This window comes from Mesoplodon bidens (assembly GCF_964165515.1).
Source record: "Mesoplodon bidens genome assembly, chromosome: 1".
In the NCBI taxonomy this organism is placed as follows: domain Eukaryota; kingdom Metazoa; phylum Chordata; class Mammalia; order Artiodactyla; family Ziphiidae; genus Mesoplodon; species Mesoplodon bidens.
This window is the reverse complement of record NC_138176.1, coordinates 169666374-169686546: the sequence shown is the minus strand read 5'-3', so window position 1 is coordinate 169686546 and position 20173 is coordinate 169666374. Positions and strand designations below refer to the sequence as shown.

The window sequence follows — 20173 nt, the reverse complement described above, 5'->3', positions numbered from 1 at the left end:
ACCAGGGATTATTCCTCCTCATTCCTACTCCCCCGGGGACATTTGACAATTTCTGAAGACATTTTCGTTTGTCACAACTGGGAGGGGAAGAGTGTGTGTGACTGGCATCTAACGGGTAGAGGCCAGGAATGCTGCTAAACATCCTATAATGCACAGGACAGCCCTCACAACAATGAATTATCCTGCCTAAAACATCAACAGTGCTAAGGCTGACAAATACTAAAAGCATATAATAATCAAAAGGCTTAAAACTAGTGATAAAGAGAAAATCTTAAAATCATATCATCATAATTTTCTCATTCCTGACAAATATAGGAAGTATATGACATTGTAATATTAAGCATTTTTTGGTAAATTACTCATCATGGTGAGCCAGGAGCTGAGCACCAGTAAGTAAAGGTGCCCAGACCTGTAGAGCTACTTGGAGGGGTTTTCAGAACTCACAGGTCAATGCGACCTTCTTTTTTTTTTTTTTTTTTTAACCTAAATTTAGGGAGCTATACAATGTGCAAAATATTCTGAAGATTCTGCTGTGGTTCTCCTGACACTTAATCACAGGTAATAAGTGGTGGGACCAGACTTTGAACTGAAGTCTGTTTTAAAAACACACCAAAATAATAACTAATAATACACAATTTAAGATAAAAAAAGTGCTCTTAGGTTACTATCTTGGATCTTCATAACAAGTCAATGCACATCTACGTTGCTAGAGCAGTGGTCCACTACAAATTTATTCAGATACTTTGGTAGCCCAAGACAGCTGTGGTAAGGCATATTAGTCTATATTTCTTCATTTTAGTGTTAATTGGAGGGAAGAAGAGTGAAGAGTAGTCACAGCTATGGCAGGAACCGTGTATGTCATTTATTGAAAACTGTTTATAGTTTTAAAAAAGATTTTTATTGGAGTATAGTTGATTTACAATGTTGTGTTAATTTCACTGCACAGCAAAGTGAATCAGTTACACATATGCATATATCCACTCTTCTAAATTCTTTTCTCATATAGGTCATTACAGAGTATTGAGAAGAGTTCCCTATGCTATACAGTAGGCCCTTATTGGTTATCTATTTTATATATAGTAGTGTGTATATGTCAATCCCAATCTCCCAATTTATCCCTCCTCACCCCTTCCCCACTGGTAACCATAAGTTTGGAAAACTGTTTATAGTTTTATCTTTATAGATGCCTAGCCTGGAGAAGGGAAGGAAGATATGGTTATTTTTGTTTGATATGTTCCCCCATGGAAAAAAAATTGAGAATCACTTCTTTGAAATATATAAATCAGATCTCTTTGGATCAATTTAGGTAGATTTTAATAGAATGTACACAGAGAGCTAGAAACATACTTTTTTTTTTCTGAATGGTTAAAAAAAAGTCACACTAAAGGAAAATAATACTAAGAACACTCATAGTAGCATAATAATCAACAAAATTGTTTAGCTTAGAAAAATTAGAAATTCATCAGTGCTCTAAATGAGTCAAATTTGAGTTCTGTGTTTTAAGAAGTTATCTTCCAAGGTTGAAAAATCAGTATTCAACACAATTAGAACAACCGAGCCAATCTTCTTCTTTAGTAGAGGAAATACTAGATCAATAGGTGTTTTACTGAGGAAGTATAAACATTAATGAGGGCTAGAGGAGCAGGCAATATATAATTTATCTTGAGCTTCAAACAGTTAAAAGTAGATGTGACTTCACAGTTTTGTTCTTTTTTTTTCTTTACTTTACCTTTTAACTTTATTTTCCTTCCTCTTTCTCAGGTGGTTCTATATACAAGTTACAGAGAACTCAAAAGAAATGAAATTTGATGTAACTTATCATTCATTAACTTTGCAAACATGCCTTGTTTCCCCCTCCAATCGACTTAACTCTTTTTATAGTCCTATATATTCTCTATAAATGAATAAAAAGAAAAGTTTATACTTACTAGAAAGAACAGTCGTAAGGAAAATGTAGTCTGAAAAGGATATGAGTCCACATTCTCCAAGGGTGTAAAATATACTGCCTTCATCAGCAAATTTTTCTCGTTCCTGGGCAATTTTCTATTGAATGTATGGGTTCCACCAAAAGATAAAAAGAAGATATAACAGAATGAGAATATAAATAGTTAGAGATGAATCACCATTTATCTGACAGTTTTATGCTATTTATCATAAGCATTTCTCTGATGGCCATTCCAAATTAATGGATCCTTTACAGTTTTTAAGATGATTAAAATTATAAGAAAAAAGATGATTTTGTTTGTTTGTTTCAACACTGGCTTAATGTGAACAATGGAATAAAATTTTCAATTTTATGAACTCCAGCCATTTAACATATAACAGGCCCACTTCAGGGCTGGTTTTATCTCTTAGTTTGAAAAACAATTTACCTTTTTCTATAGAGGTATATAAGGTAGAGAAAAAAAAATGAAAAACTAAAATAAAATCAGTTCTAAATGCCCAAGAGAAACTATACAACTAGTAATGAGAAATGAGGAGGTAAGCAACTATTGTAAACACCCACACAAATGCTCAGAAAACTAATTTCTGAAATACTAATTTTAACTTTTACCTTATGAACCCCAAGAACCTTAGTTTTGGAATGTAGAACAGTTTACAAAGTAAACAGCATCTCTGAAATATAATGTCAAATCAGACACACACCAAACTAGGCATGAGTTAATTTAATCATATTTACTGTGACCTTGGCGGAGGCTCCTAAATTTCAGCTATTTGAAGAAACTCTCCCAAAACTTAGCTTTCACTCTAAGTATGTATTTATTTTCTTTAATCTATAAAGCTCACAAAGAGAGTTAATTCTCAGGTTCAGTAATGGTCTATCTGGGAAGCAGTCTCTTCCTGGGTGTTTAAGGAAACTTACCCTGTTTTCTGATTTGCTACCAAACCATAAACTTAGTGGTGACATTGAAGATACTTTCAAAAACTGAAAAGGATCCACCAAAGAGTTAGACTTGAAACACATTTCCATAAGTTCTGGACCAACCAAAGAAATTTCAGGAATTATTCTGGGTACCAAAAAAAGAAATAGGAGGTTTTAAAAACCCAAACCAACAAAGCACAATCAAAGTAATAATATCATGCAAGCACAAAATAAGAAGCAGCATTGCAAGCATAACCTTGGGAGGAGTATCATGAAAATTAAACCAACAAGCACCACCACACCACCATCCAGGTACACAACTATCCAATAGGTTACCTCTGTCTAGTGAAGGTCCCATCATACACCACAAAGGAAAGAAAACTGGTTAACCAATTGAAGACACAAGTACCAAATGAATCATCATGATCTTCTTAGTAAACCCACTCAAAATAGCCTCTACTGGATACCTGCTTGTAATAGGAAACAGTAACCATGGACAGGCAAAAATCCATAGTTGAATGCCTGCAAAGTGGTAAGAGGTTTTGATGGCAGTTTCTACTTAGGAAAGTGATTCTGACTCATTTGTGATGGGCAGAAAGCCTGGTCCGGCCTGGCAGTATTTAGAGATTATGTCTTTGAGCCAAAACCAAAAATGAGCCCACAGTCCAATATGTTCAATTAAGGTTAGATCTCATATCACACTTGATCATCTACCAATAGATTAAACACAAATTTCAGACAAAAGAAGGCTATTGGATGAAAAGAGCAGCAAAGCTGTTCACTGGGAAGTTAATATCTTAATTTCTCAAAAGAAAAAAAATGTACATTTTTAACATTATCCAAGATACTGCAAAAGTAAAGCATGTGAACAAGAAAAAATACACAAAATGAGAACAGGCTGTCAAAGGCATACCATTACTAGACAGAATAAATTTGTATAGAAGCTGAGTAACCAATATTAATCATGTAATAATCTTACAGAGAGACTGCTATAAGCAAATAAAATAAATAATATATTGTGATCCAGAAGTTGAGAAACAGACAAAAGTCTAAGGACAAACTGAAATGAAGCAGATAAGCCAAAAAAGCCTATCTAACATTATTTTTCTAAGAACCATCTGTACTATGCTGCTGCTCAGAAGATAAAAAGAAAAATCCAAGTTTGTCCACAACTTTTTATTTTTATATACTTTCAAACTCATAAAAGTGGAAAGATCCGTATAAGGAACTCTCATATGCTTTTTACTCAGAATCACTAACAGTTTATGTTATCACCCTATTTGCTTTTCATTTTATGTAGATACATATTTTCTTTTACACCATATTGAAAGTTGGAGACATATGCCCCTTTACACTTAAATACTTCAGTATATATTTCCTATGAACAAAGACATTCTCTTACATATTACAGTATACATTTTATAAAACCAGGATATTTAATACTGATACATACTATTATCTAATCCACAGTCTATTATCAAATTTGGTGAACTGTCCCAATAATTTCCTTTACAGCTATCTTCCCCCCAGTCCAGGATGTAGTCCACAATCATAAATGGCATTTAGTTGTCATGTCTTTTTAATCTCCATTAATCTAAAACAGCTTTCTTTGCCCATCTTTATTTTTTCCTTTGGAGTTTTATGTCCATCTTTACTTTTTCCTTTGGAGGTTTATTATTATTTTTGATTGTGGTAAAATTCACATGACATAAAATTCACCATTTTAACCATTTAACCATAAAATGTGTGGGCCTTTTGGGTTTGGCTTCTTTCACATATCAAATTTTGTAGGTTCATCCATGTTGTAGCATCAATCAGTACTTCATTCCTTTTTATCACCAAATAATATTCCATTGTATATATACCACAAATTGTTTATCCATTCATCCACTGAAGGATATTTGGGTTGCTTCCACCTTTTGGCTATTGTGAATAGTGCTACCATGTACATTCATGTACAAGTATTTGTTTGACTATCCACTTTCAGTTTTTTTGGGTATATACCTGGGAGTGGAATTGCTGAGTCGTATCATACCTCTATGTTTAAGTTTTTGAGGAATGGCCAAACTGTTTTCCACAGTGGCTACACTATTTTGCATTAATACCAGCAATGTAAAAGGGTTCAAAAATTTCTCCATATCCTCAATTTTCTTTTTCTTTCCTTTTTAAAAAAATTATATCCATCCTAGTGAGTGTGAAGTGGTATGTTATTGAGGTTTGATTTACATCTCCCTAGTGCCTAATGATGTTGAACATCTTTTCATGTGTCTGTTGGCCATCTGTATTATCTTCTTTGGAGAAATCTCTGTTCAAATCGTTTGCCCATTTTTGAGTTGGGTTATTTGACTTTCTGTTGTTGAGTTGTAAGTTTCTTTATATCAATATATTCTATACACTAAACATATCAGATATAGGGTTTGCAAATATGTTCTCTCATCCTGTTCACTGCCTTTTCACTCTCCTGATAATGTCCTTTGGTGTACAGAAATTTTAAATATTGATGAGTTCTATTTGTCTATTTTTTTCTCTATTGCTTGTGCTTTTGATGTCGTATCTAAGACTCCATCACCAAATCCAAGATCATGAAGATTCACCCCTGTTTCTCTAAAAGTTTTGTAGTTTCAGCTTTTATATTTAGGTCATTTATCAATTTTGAGTTAATTTTTGTATTAATGTGAGGTAGGGGTCCAACTTCACTATTTTGCATGTGATATCCAGTTGACCCCATACCATTTGTTGAAAAGATTATAATTTCACCACTGAATGGTCTTGGCACCCTTGATGAAAATAAATTGACCATATATATGTGGGTTTATTTCTGGACTCTCAATTTCATTCCATTGATCCTTGTGTCTATTCTTATGCCAGTACCATACTGCTTACGTTTTTATAATTTTTAAAAACTGTGGTAAAATGTACATAACATAAAATTTACCGCAGAACCATTTTAAAGCGTAAAATTTGGTGGTATTAAGTACAATCACAATGTTGTGTAACTATCACCACTACCTAGTTCCAGAACATTTTCATAACCCCATTTGGAAGGAAACCCCTTATCCATTAAGCAGTCACATCCCACTGCCCCCTCCCTCTAGCCCCTGGAAATCACTAATTTGCTTTCCGTCTTTATGGATTCATATATTTTGGATATTTCATATAAATGGAACCATACCTAGTTATTTTCTTAGTGGTCACTCTGCAGATTACAATTAACATCTTAAATTTACAGCAACCTAGTTTGAATAAATACCAACTTAGCTTCAATAGTATTAAAAAACTCTGTTCTTGTAGAGTTCCATTTCCCTTTATGTTATTTTTGCAAATTACATTTTTATACAGTGTGCCCATTAACACAGATTGATAATAACTGTTTCATGCATTTGTCTTTCAAATTACAGAGGGATAGATAGGAGTTATAAACCACAAATAAAATAATACTGGCTTTTATATTTACCTATGTTGTTACTGGTACTGGTGTTATTTCTCAATATAGCTTCAAGTTACTATCTAGTGTCCTTTCTTTTCAGCCTTAAGTATTACTTTTAGCATTTTTTGTAGGGTAGATCTACTAGCATAGCAACAAACTCCTCTGCTTTTGTTTATCTGGGAATGGCTTAATATCTATCTCCTTCACTTCTGAAGGATAATTTTGCAGGTAGAGAATTCTTGGTTGACAATTTTATTTTTCTTTCATCACTTTAAATATGTCACCCCACTGCCTTCTGGCCTTCATGGTATCTGATGAGAAACTGGTTGTTAATCCTATTGTGTATAGTTTGTGTGTGGAAAGTTGCTTCTCTCTTCCTGTTTTCAAGATTCACCGTCTTTAGCTTTTGACAGTTTGATTATAATGTATCTCAGTGTGGGTCTCTTTGAGTTTATCCTGTTGGAGTTATTTAGCTTCCTGGATGCATAGATTCATATATTTCATTTAATTTGGAAAGTTTTGAGCAATTATCTCTTCAAATATTCTTTCTGTCCCCTTTTCTCTCTCCTTGCCTTCTGAGATTCCTATTGTACATATGTGGTACACTTGGTAGTGTCACATAGGTCTCATAAGCTCTGTTCATTTCCTTTTTTTGTTTCTCAGACTGGAAAATATTAACTGACCTATCTTCAAGTTCACTAATCATTTTCCTGTGTATTCAAATCTGCTGTTGAACCCCTTCACTAAAATTTTCCTTTCAGCTATAGGAAATTTTCAGTTCCAGAATTTCTATTTGATACCTTTTTATAATTTCTATCTATTTTTTCCTATTAGTTCATACATCATTCTCCTTGTTTCCTTTAAGTTCATTGCCTGTAGTTTCTTTTAGCTCTTTCTGAGTATATTTAGGGCATTGATTTAAAGTCTGTCTGTAGTAAGTTGCAATATCTGAGCTTTCTCAAGGATAGTTCCTATTCCTTTTTTTTCCTGGGCCATACTTTGTTTCTTTACAAGGATAATGTTTTTGAAAACCAGACATTTTGTATATTACAATGTGGTAATTCTGGAAATAGGATTCTCCCACATCCTCAGGGTTTGTTGTTGCTGCTTGCATGGGTTGTAGTCATTTCTTTAATAATTTTTGTAAATTCTTTTGTAAATACTTTGTCCAGCATGGTCACTCAAGTCTCTGTTTCATACCTTAGTCGTCAGCTAGTGATTTGAGAGATTTCCTTAAGCTCCTGGATCCAAAGGGTGGGGAAAAAAAAAAACCTCTCAAGATCCTTGCAGACTGGCTCTGTGTTGGGCATTCTTTCAATGCTTAGTCACTATTTATAATTCTGCCCTTCCTTCATTTCTTGCTTGCTTGGAAGCTAAACATCAGCCAGAAGTGAAAGGTTAGGGTCTGTTGGGGTTTCCTCTAAGTATTCATTTGGCCCTGGGTGTGCACATGGCCTTCCAGATTCACCAGTATATGGTAGAGCATTTCAAAGTCCTTGTTCTCTCACCTATCTCCTGCTGCAGCCTCTTCTTTCCCAGCTGTTTTGGTTTGTCTGCTGCTTGTCTTCAGCTGCTGTGGCTAGTATATTTACCTTTATGCTTTTAACAAATGCCACCTGGGAGGTCACCCCAGCCCTAAGAAAGCTCCAAGGTAGGCGAAACAAACACAAACCCCCAAGCTGATTCTTTCAGCAGCTTCTTTCTTAAGCATTCCCCTAGCTGCTTAAAGTCTGATTAGTTAGATTCCACAGATCTGAAAAAGCTGATCGACAGTTTTCACTGGCTTAATTATTGTCTTAGTGGCGGTGTATAGTTTTGGCGTTACCTACTCTGCCAATTTTGGTCTCTTTATACTTTTTGACCTTGAACAATTTGAAAAGTACAGGTGAATTATGTTGTAAAATATCCCTCAATTCGAATTAGGCTGCTGTTTCCTCATGATTACATTCATATCTATTTGTCTATTACAAACTATGAATTCATAATGATATCTCTAATTCCATTCTAATACCACAGAGCACAATTTAATCTTGCCCTTTACACACGTGTTACTCCCTTCTCCAACAGAGAGAAATCTGGTTCCCATTATCTGCAATATATTTACTCATTTGCTCAAGTTTAGAATACAAGGAAGATAGTTTCACAATTGCTAATTATCTCTGCAAAAAACAAATGTATCATCTAGAGTTCAGTATCTGTTACAGTTTTAAGTAAAATCCACTTATGATGAAATGCACAAATTCAATATACGATTCAATGAGTTTTATAAACACATATCTGAGTAACCCAGATATATATTTGGGTTATAGAACATTTCCGCCATCCCTGATGTATCCTTTATGCCCCTCCACAGTTAATTCCCACCATATTTTTGCGCCACAGATTAGTTTTGCTTTTTCTAGAACTTCCTATAAATGGTATCACTAGTATGTACTCTTTGGTGTCCAGCTTCTATGGTTCAGCATAATGTTGGGGAGATTCATCCACACTCTATTTATCAGTAACTCATTCATTTTTATTGCAGAGCAGTATAATACTCACCAATAAAACTAAAAATATTAAAAATAAATAATTTATGCAATTTATTTTGCATATAATTATATTGTGCATATAATAATGCACACAAGTAATATCACAATTTATTCATTCCTTTAATGATTAAACAGGCACTTTTCAGTTTTTGGCTATTTTGACTTTCCTCAAAGTTGTACTTCTTTTACTTGCACCATCAATGTATGGGAGTTCTAGTTGCTTCACATCATTGTCAACATTTATGTGGCCAGTTTCTTTAATTTAGCCATTTTAGTGGTATCTTATTGTGGTTTTTTTGAGCATTTCCCTGGTGACCAAGTGTTTTAAGCACTTAGTTTATTGACAATTAATATATCTTTCTCTGGCAAGTATCTGTTCAAGTCTTTTGCCCATTTTTAATAGTTTATTGACAATTAATATATCTTTCTCTGGGAAGTATCTGTTCAAGTCTTTTGCCTATTTTTAATTGGGTTGTTTGTCTTTTTATTACTGATCATTATATGTTCTGGATATGAGACTCTTTTCAGTGTGTTAGCCAGACTCCCAAATAACCCCAATGTTTCTTGCCTCCTGGTATTCATGTCCTTGTGTAGACCTAGTCTCTTCCCACATTGAATCAGGGTTGGTCTGTATAACTAACAGAATACAGCAAAAGTGATAATGTATGACTTTTGAGGCTAAGGCATAAAAGGCCCCTTGCTCTGCTGGAGGGAAGCTAGGTCTCATTTGAACAGAACACTCAAGCAGGCTTGTGGAGAGCCTACAGAGAGAGGATCTGAGGCCTCCCAACCACAGTCAGTACTATCTTATCAGCCATTTGAGTGAGCCACATTAGAAATAAATCTTCCATCCTTGGTCAAGCTAGATGGCGAAGGCCCTAGCCAACAGCTGACTGAAGCCATTTCTAAGCCATTTGTTGAAAACACCTTCCCTTCCCCATTTAATTATTTTGGCACCTTTGTTAAAAATCAATTTACCATGTAAGTGTGCATCCACTCTTCTATAATAGCTTCTGACTTGAGTAGCCTATTTTCTTTAGAAGGTCTTTTGATTACTAGCAAAGTATATGATTGTTTTCCAAAATATAAGTAATGCAGCTTGAGAGACTCTGCATAAGATGCATTTGGGGGTCATGGTTTAGGCCTAGCCACCTCCACAATTAGAGCAATTATAAAGTCTGCAGAGATAATAAAGACATCATTGAACAGACCTTAAATTGTATATTGATTGAGAATTACTAGGGGCTATTTTATACTGACACTTTCCAATGCTAATTCAGTTAGTGTGATTGTCTCCAGGAGGACAACCCCTACTCTACTGCATTAAATAGGATATGTCCATGTTTGCAATCCTAGTCCTCTAAAGGAGAAAATATTTCTGTTTGCAGGGCTATCTATGAGACCTCTGCTGTACTGAATACAGTTACAGGGACCAGGAGAGGCCAAAAGAAGGTCAAATTGCTCTACATAAGAAAAAGTTGAAGAAGACATCTGGGAGAAAAAATATAGAAGGAAAAGGGACCCTCGAAAGGTGAGCCAAAAAGAGGAAGGAGACGTGACCAGAGAGTAATAGGAAGTATCAAAGTTGGGAAAACAGAGAAAAGAAAGCATGTGAGCACATATGTGCACACACGTGTTTGAGAGAAACGACACAGAATACATGTTTTGCAGTAGCTCTTTAAAAACAAGAAAGGGACTTCCCTGGTGGTGCAGTGGTTGAGAGTCTGCCTGCCAATGCAGGGGACACAGGTTTGATCCCTGGTCCAGGAGGATCCCACATGCCGTGGAGCAGCTAGGCCTGTGCGCCACAGCTACTGAAGCCCCCGTGCCTGGGGCCCATTGCTCCACAACAAGAGAAGCCACTGCAATAAGAAGGTCCCACTTGCCACAACTGGAGAGGGCCTGTGCGCAGCGGTGAAGTTCAGTTGGGTCTTCGCACTTGGCGAAGACCCAACACAGCCAGAGATAAATAAATAAATAAATAAATTTTAAAAATAAATAAATAAAATAAAAACCAGAAAGAAAGATGTTTAAAGAGGACTTTTAAATTAGCCATGCTTTGTGATGTGCCCTGTGCAATACAGTCTTCTAATTCTTTAGTAAAGGTCTACATTGTTTTTCCATGCTTCAGGAGTTGGGGTGGGGGTAGGAGGAGACAGGGAGAGAAGTTACATTATGTTTTCTGAGGCATCCACTTGTCAAAGAGTAGTTCAGGTACATTTAGGATTACACAACTATCTATCAATATTAACTCTAAGAATTTATAAGTGTGTTTTCAAGTATCCCAAACTCCAAAGATAAAATTCATGACATATATTAATCACAAACACCTAAACTGTCATAAAACCATCATATTTGATCTCTCAATTATTTAAAGTTAGGAGGAGAATTAAATAAATATGTCAAGATTTGGAAAGAAGTGGGAATTACCAGAAACCAATTTTTAGACTATTTTGTGTTGCATGACAGTTTGTTAGCTGATATTCTTAAATCAAAGGTCTGATTCTACCATAAGTGATATCCTCAAGTCAAACAGCCAAGGCACAAGGAGAATCTGTGAAAACAGATATATTGGAGTTCAATAATGAATAAATTTTTAAAAGCACCGAAGTATGGTGAAAATGGAAAATCAAGATTCAAAGAAGGAGAGTGGAAGGAAGGTTTTTGGTTATTTTTTCTTATTCCTAAAGTCTTATCAGTGTTTAATTTTGCAAACTGAGAATGTCAAGTAAATTGTTCCTTCACTTAATCTTTTGGATAAAGTTTAACCTCTGACTAAATTTTAAGTCATTTTTGTCCTAAGCAAATACCATTTATATACTTCAGGGGTGATATGGAGTCACAGTACGAGGAAAACATAATCTTCCTTAGCAGATTGGTAGTAATGTTCATTTTCTCTCACTGTCTCAGAGGTGGTTATTTATATTTTTTGTTCCTAATGAACACTTATATTAATATGTATTTTTACTAGTGAAATCTATCACAAGGATTTATATTTAATTCAATATGAGTAATAAATTCAATATAAATAATAAATATAAGACAAACTAAAAGGAAGAAATCTATATAAAAGTCAAAAGAAATAGAATATATTTCAATTCTATTGTAAGACCATATAATGTGAGATTAAGTAATATATTAATATATCATTCAGTAAAAAAATTTATAGAAACTTATATTAAAGCTCCTGAGGTAAAATTCTAGCAACTACTTCAGTGTATATGCTGAATATTAAACAGAAATGGGTATTTTAAAAAGAAGCTATAATTGCAGATTCCTTACAGAGCATTATACTACTTTATGCATCTTAGAAGCTACGTATCAGACACTACTCTAATCACTTGAATCTCTGAAGTTAAGGCTGTGGAAGTGGAATGCAGGTAAACTGCTCACAATAGAATTTCTATTCAATTTACTGACAAACGTTACTCCTGTTTTGGAGAACAAGACTATGCAAAATATTTCAAAGCAGTGTGCTCACTGACTTAAAATGAAATTTAACTGTTTTACTATCATTTACATGACCTAGTCTTAGATATTATATGTTTTAAAACTTAAAACATGGCTACAGACTCAACATCACTAAAACATTCAAATTACTGACCTTAAGTACAGGCAAATAAATTAATAACCTCATAAGAATCCTGGTATTGATCTCAACTGCACCATATCCTGAATCTTTTAATTTTTTAGATAAGCAGAAAGACTTAAGAGTAAACTTACAGCAAATCAGCAATTACATGTGTAACTACTACACTTCTCAGTTAGTCTAAAACCTCAATTGTTTTACCAGGATGGCTTTGTGCTGAAGCATTCACACTCTGGTTTCTGACCAATCACAAAAACTTATAAAACATCTGGCTAAAGTTGCAGGTACCATCAGGAGCCCTGGGACTGGGAATTCCAGACATGATTCCAACTTGTTAATACTCACAGTGCTCAAACACTGAATCCTGTTATAATAGGATTGAACAAAATAGGGCCAATAATTTTGCCTTCTAGGACTCGACTGGATAAAGCCAAAGAGAAAAATCATATCTAGGAGTTTAACCTCATTATCTATTCTAGTTAAGATCCACTTTTCAAGTTCTATAGTTTGAAGTAAACTTTTTTCTATCGAGTAGAAGTTGATGGACTATGCCAGCAAAATAGATGCTAACACATCATCGAGAACCTCAAAACATCTCTGGTACATAGAAAATCTGATAAAGAACGCAGCTTTACTATTTAAATTAAGATGTCATCCTTTATGAAACTGAAATAATTGGACTGTTTTAATATTAACATTTCTCTATATCGCTGAAATACATTTAGAAGCCTATCTAAATCCCTCAAGAAGTACTTGTGTTGTATTTCAAAAACAAATTATTGATAATAATATGCTTCTCCCAAAAGATGCAATTTCAGCATACAATTTCCAAATGATAAATAGTAGTTCTACCTAAGGTTGGGGTGAGGGCAGGGAGAACAGGTGTTAGAAACAAAGAGAAAATTCAGCAATTTCCCCATGCAATTAATGCTCACTCTTCATTATTTAGTTGGTGTACAGATAGATGCCAAAGCCTTGTGTAAGATATCAATCTTAAACAATCACACTATTCTCAATCAAACAGAAAATGTTGCACAGTTAAAATATGTGTTATTTTTCTTCCCCCATCCCATACCTGAACTTGCAGAAGATAGAATTTGGGGATATGTCAGATAAAACTGAGATGTTTCTAATTTACAGTACTTTATGATTTCTACTTCTAACTCAGAGTTTCCAAACTTTTTAAAGGTATTATTGCATTTGAGGCAACAAACACAAATTACTGTGCAACAAACTGGGGAAGGTGAATGCTTAAGATCCTGGAAATTTCACTCTGCCAGAAAGCCATTCTCTTTTCAGTCCCCATTCTAACCACTTTAGCTCTGAGAACAACTCCAAACACCTAGAATGCAAATGTTTTCCTATTTCATTAACTAGATGGCTAAAGAGAATATGGATACAAATGAAGATGCTTAAAAAAAACAGTGGCAGAAGATTTGATTAAAGCAATGATAAAAATTCAAAAGTCTGCTGGAATAGCATTAACTTCAAAGAAATGATATAACTTTATTGAAATGATTTATTTCAGTCCTCAGTATCTGATGAGGTGTTCTCAAAACCCTAGATGGGGAAAATCATCAACTCTATTAGTTTCTACCACATTATGCCTGCAAACTTGCTTCAAGGCAGCTCTGGGTGGGAGAATCTATATTTTGTCATTATTGATTATCTGTTACCCAAATCTAAGAATTTAATTTTGAATGTTGGCCACTCAAGTCAATCAGTGCTGAGAAGAACTGTCCTGAGCTCAGCAGCAGTCTTGGTTTCAGTCACATGGGTTAAAAAAGACTTCCCTATCACTTCATGGAAAAACAACCTCACATACAAATTTTGAAAAATAAGTCAGTATAGTATTTCATCTTCTCCCATTTGGAAAAAATTATTACAAGAAAAAAATGTACCATAAGAACAAAAATAAAAGAGTTTCACTCTGAGGATCACTGTTCACACCCTTGATTTACACTGTTCTAGTAACTATCATCTCCCAGGAAATCCTTTAGATGAAGAATTTTTCAATCATTTTGAAATCATACATTTTTAGGTATTCCTTGAATACCACCAACCATTAAAGACATATCAAGAATTTAAAAATTATAGCTTGCATGTTCTATGCCAGGCACTGTGCTAAACACTTGCATTATCTCTTTAAGTTCTCACTGCAATTCTATGAGATAGGTGATACTACTGTCTGCACTTAACAAATGAGAAAACTGAGGGTTAGAGAAGTTAAATAAGAACCCCAAGGTGACAGTGCTATAAAGTGGCAGGACAGGTCATGGTCTGACTCCAGACAGAACCCATGCATGAACTATTATATGTTGTACTGTATCAAATGCACAGAATTACATCAGGGGTCTATACTGTTTGCAATTTCTAAAATTTAATGCAGATTGAATATTTTTGGAGCAAAACATAGTTTATTATTGTAAAATATTTATCTTGAGGCTTAGCTTGTATTAGCTCATTTATCTTGAAGTTGAAGATGAAAATCTAGTTAATGATGTAGGTGCACATCGTATTTTTATGCCCTGATTTGTTCAAATGTATATTTTAATCATTTTCAAAATGAGTATCATCAAAAGAATATAATGATTCTCTATAATCTTCTTAATTAATAGATGTTACATTGATCTATAATTGGAGAAGCTTTTTATTTATATATAGAACTTCTAAAAAATGCACCATGGCAAAGCCAAATATGCAAACCAAGAACTATCCTCACACTTTCTCTGCAGCCAAAGGTCATCAATACATATCAGTTGAGAACCCATTTTTACCAGAACAGAAGAAATAAAATGTTTTGAGTGGTTTTCATAGAAATCTATTTGTGTAACTTTGAAACATACTAGAGTGTTTGTGCTAAAATAATTTTAAAACGGAAGTTAGTTTGGAACGAAGTCCTCTCATATCAAAGTAAATTTCAAATCTTGTTTCATGATGGAAAAGTTAAACATAAAGGTGTTGGAAATGTAATGGTAGTCATGTTTATGCTTTCAAATCAACAATGATAAAACAAATGGGTTCACAGATGATCCCAAATTCAAACACAACAGAATCTAAAATAAAAATGTATTTAAAGACATCTTAATAGAAGTCTTAATATTTGGGACAACCAAGTAAACTATACCCTCCTTGGGAACACTTAATGATTATATTATTGTTTCTTTGTTCGAGATGAAAACTCAAGTACATGGGTTAAATCAACAGACTTTAGTAGTGGTGGAACTCAGAGACTGGAAAGAGACATTATGGATACTCCTCACAGCAATATAATAAGTACTGACACCATTCATAAGCTGCATCTGAAGAACAGCACTCATACTATGCTACCAGAAAAACAAAATGATTCCAGCCTTTCCACAGGCAATAGGAACTTAGCATGCAAAGGACAAATCCCTGTAAGGAAGCAAGCAAGAAAGTCCTCTTGTATAAAGTAACTGCTCATTGACCTTTGGAAGCTTAAACAATTTATACTAGTGTCACCAAAATGAGTGATATTTATAGAACCCAATATAAACAATTCCTCCACAACCTATTCTAAGAAAAAGAGTTTATTATTTTTAATATAAAATATAAATATATTTTATATATAATATAAAAACCTTATTAATAAGATATCCTTAAGAATACAATAAAACTTGATTCTGAATCCTTGATCAACAAAGGATACTACCCTCAATAGTCAAAGTTTAAAGAAGACTGATGCTCTTTGTCAACTACAGAGGTTGACTACTCAATGCTGCAGCTTCTGGAGACTTTCAAGTCCTTACCAATTCCTACCTCTTTTCTCTTCTCCTCATTGCCTAGTAAGGACACCTAAGTGAGACAAGTCATTTTAAATCTCTAAGCCTTAAACCACACAATTATCAAAGGAGAGGAAGAATTTTTAGCTGCCTCCTACAAACTGTCCTACCATAAACAGAGAACTGGAAGTGGCTGTCCTCAATCACAGGTGTTAACACCTCATTTGATTTACACTCCTTAGCACTCTGCATGATGGTTGTGCCACAGCTATTCTAAAACAAAATCTCCAGAATTAGAAACATTGATAATGGGATTATCAATAAATTATTCTGATACAGTAATTTAAATATTTGTTGGTTTGTCTCAGAATGCAATTAAAGGCTAAGGTGGTAAAATAATCTACTGCACCAATAACAGGATGATTGGTTTGGGGGTTTCGTAAGGAGACTACTAAAAATATATACCATTTTAAGAACAAGGAAGCACAGGAAAAATGTTGTATAAAAATAAACAGTACCTTGTGACCTTCATTAATTAAATAATTATTTTAGACCAAAGGATGTTCTAATTAAGCTTAGTTTATATTTTTATTAAGAAATGCAAGAGTAATGTTTTTTAATGAATATATTTTGAATACATTTTAATAGTTTATAAACTATAATTAAGAAGTCTAAGCCTTCAAAGATCAATTTGAAAAGTACTTCTTAGGCGTGTCCTTGAAATTCTCCTTTGTCAGCCTACAATCTATACATTCTTTTTTATGATTTTCTCCACGTATTTGCTGCTTTTCCATTTAAACTTGTTGATTAGCTCAAAAAAGCAAAATAATGAAGTCTTTCTAAATGTTCCATCTGTTTCCCCTTAAGTCATTTTATTGAGCAAAGTATAACTAAGCAACTGCTTATCTGTATTTATTATTTAAGAAATTTCAAAAGAAAAAAAGAACTACTAACATCTCACTTGAAGTTACTGTTGTCTCACCATCCCTGCAACAGTTCAACTAGGAACATGGCATCCCTACTAAGACTATTTAAATGACCCAAGTAACTGAGTATCCATTATACAATGATTAAAACAGTTTCTTGACCTTTGGTGTGACACATAATGTTAAAACTTCCTTTTAAATTATGCTAGGTACTATATTCTCAAGGACTTGTGCAGTGTTTGAATTGTCATATTAAAGATTTGTTAATTTAAAGTGACAGGAACTGAATCATTCTGAAGGGAGCAGGGAAAGGACATGAACATGCACTGAACCTTTGTCCCTGAAGCATTACTATGGGTTTTGAAACATTAATTAATTTAAGGCACATGCTGCTGAGTCAGTACCTGCCAGAAATCCTGATCAGAAGATGAGAAAAAGAAAAAAATAATAACATTGTTTGATTATATGAACAAAAACTCCCAAATCAAATATATTTATATCACAAACTATTATAACATATACAGGACCAAATGTGATTTGGAATAAAATCACTGAATACCCGTAACAGGAAATGAGGAATACATAAAAATATTTTATATATTATCTGCTAGGTACAGTAAGACAAAACAAAACAAAACCCCAAATAACTCAATTCCTAACCTCGCCGAAATAAAACATACAATTACAGAAAAACTTCACATTACTATAAAAAGAAAACACATGAATAATTACCTATTTCTTAAAGAAAAGGGAAAGCAAACACTTAACTTTTTTCCATGGGTAGTGAAACCATTTCGTTAAATAAGGTTTCCTTTAAGGGTATCTCACTATCATTTCATGATATACTATTTTTTAACTTCATGGCAAATTCATTGCTTTACCACCTATATTTAACATATAGGCAACCAAACTCAGATGAGTTCAGAGGATTAATAACTACTCTAAGGAAGAGTTCAGAATGACTACTTAGAAACAGGTCTCTTGCAAAATTATGTTGCACTAAATAAAGTACTATTCATGTTAGTAACAAAAAGCCAGCCATCATGAAGGCTGGCACTGTTGAAGCAGTTTAAGTTAGCTAATTCAGCTGGGTACCACTCCAAAGTACCTTCATATATCAAATGGTTTTAAAGATTTTTTTTTCAACAAATAAACTTCACTGGCTGTGAAATAAAATTTGACCTGAACTTATCATACTTCTCAAACCAACCTTAGTAGCATGATAAAAGTTCTTGACTGAAAAATATATGCTACCAACAATTTACAAGCCTAAGGCTAGGACTGATGTGACAGAGACCCAAAGGATTTTACAGTACTGTGGTGAGATGAATCCCTGTGAACACAGAACAGCTCAGATATGAGAAATCAAACCAGAGGTCTCTCTTCAGTTCATAGACTAGCCATTTAATGCCGGCCAATTGCTCATTACAGAGATAGCACACGGAGATTTTTATAGCTGATTTAACTGGGAAGGAAAGAACAACGGAAAGAGCAATTATGAAGAGCACATGCTTTTCTGTAGCATTTCATACAAACCGAGAAAGAAGATAACATACATGATAGCAGCTAACTCCTTTCATAAATTGAGTAAAGGGCTGAAAGTTATGCAAAATAGCTATAATTTGTGGAGCCAGATACTTTGCCTATTGTCCTGATTTTATAGTTACAGAAGATAATTGACACTCAGACGTTAAGTGGTTTCTTGCCCAAGGTTATCCATCAAGTATGTGGCAGAGTCCATATCTGAATACAGGATTGTCTATATCCAAAACCACATTCTCTCATCCTGCGCTATTACACACTAACAAGTACAGCAATCCATAATTTTGTATTTTTCATATTCGATTCAGAATACTTACATCTACTAATTGTTTACATGTAGCTTGTCAAATACTTAGATGCTCAAATTGGAAATCCCTTGTAAAATATTTCAGACACCAAAACCAGATTTTCTGAGGACTGCAGTGTGTTAAAGAGAACTAAAATGGCTAATTTGTAAGAAGAGAGAAAAATGAGAAAATGGTTTTAAAATAATTTAAAGAACTTTGGATGGGAAAGAAGGAAGACAAAAAAATCTGAGACTAAAAATAGAACAGAAAATTACAACAGGTGTCAAAGGATTTTCTGAAATGCTGAATCTGTACTTGATTTCATTTTGGTAATGTAATTACATTTTAAACTTTTGCTTGTCTAAAGACTATAATGAGTAGCTCTATTCAAATTATTCTACATTTAACACACAACCAATCAATATTTGAAAGGGTAAATAGTTTAGTTTGTAACAGAAATACTATTTTCTCTGCTATCTTGACTACAATGAGCCAGGATCCAGTTTTCGAAATACAGATGACAGTTTTCACCTTAAGAGTGATGCCTTCGATTAAAAAAAAAAAGAAAAAACGACAGCATTTTCAAAATGCAAGTGGTGTTCATGGCATATGAGAAAACAATGGTGCAAATAACAGTGAAGTTGAAATTCTAATTTCTAAATTCAGGTATTAAAATTTGTATATCTCTTGTTTTCTTCCTTTAAAATGAAATACTATGTGGTTTCTCAGGTTAATACTGGCTTCTAGCTGTACTTCATCAAAGCAGAAAAAATTAACTTCAATACTCTTACCAAAAACAAAGTGAAATAGCAAGTTCTTTCTCGCACAAATAGCATTAAGTTAGTAAAATAAAAGAAATATTTGATGAGAAATTTCTATTTATAAATAGATCATACAGACAAGTAGCTTAGATATATGAAAGGTGGTATAGCATAGTCCTTAAGATGGTGAACTCTAGAGCCAGACTACCAATTTGGAATCTTGGCTCCACCACTTACTAACTGTATGATCTTAGGTCAAAAAAAAAAAAAAGTTACTTAACTTTTATGTACTTTAGTATCTTATTTGTAAAATAATGAAAACAGTAAGCTATCTAAAAGAGTGGCTGTGTGGATTAGAGTAATTATGTATAAACACTTAGAACAGTGTTTGGCATATAATAAACACTCAAAAAACTTCAACTATTCTTCTTTTTCATATTATTATGATTAGTAGTAGTAATAGTTCCCTCAAGAGACAAATAGAGTCAAGCATTTTTCATTTAG

General features: G+C 33.8%; 1 protein-coding gene across 2 annotated transcripts in view; it reads right to left on the bottom strand.

Moving 5' to 3' along the window:
• The window catches only part of MICU1 (mitochondrial calcium uptake 1), a 207493-nt gene that overhangs the window by 106812 nt on the left and 80508 nt on the right, over nt 1-20173 (bottom strand). For both annotated transcript variants that reach the window (XM_081224206.1, XM_081224207.1), the window contains exon 6: nt 1929-2043. In XM_081224206.1, coding sequence (XP_081080332.1) covers nt 1929-2043 — 115 coding nt within the window. The remainder of the gene's footprint in view (nt 1-1928; nt 2044-20173) is intronic.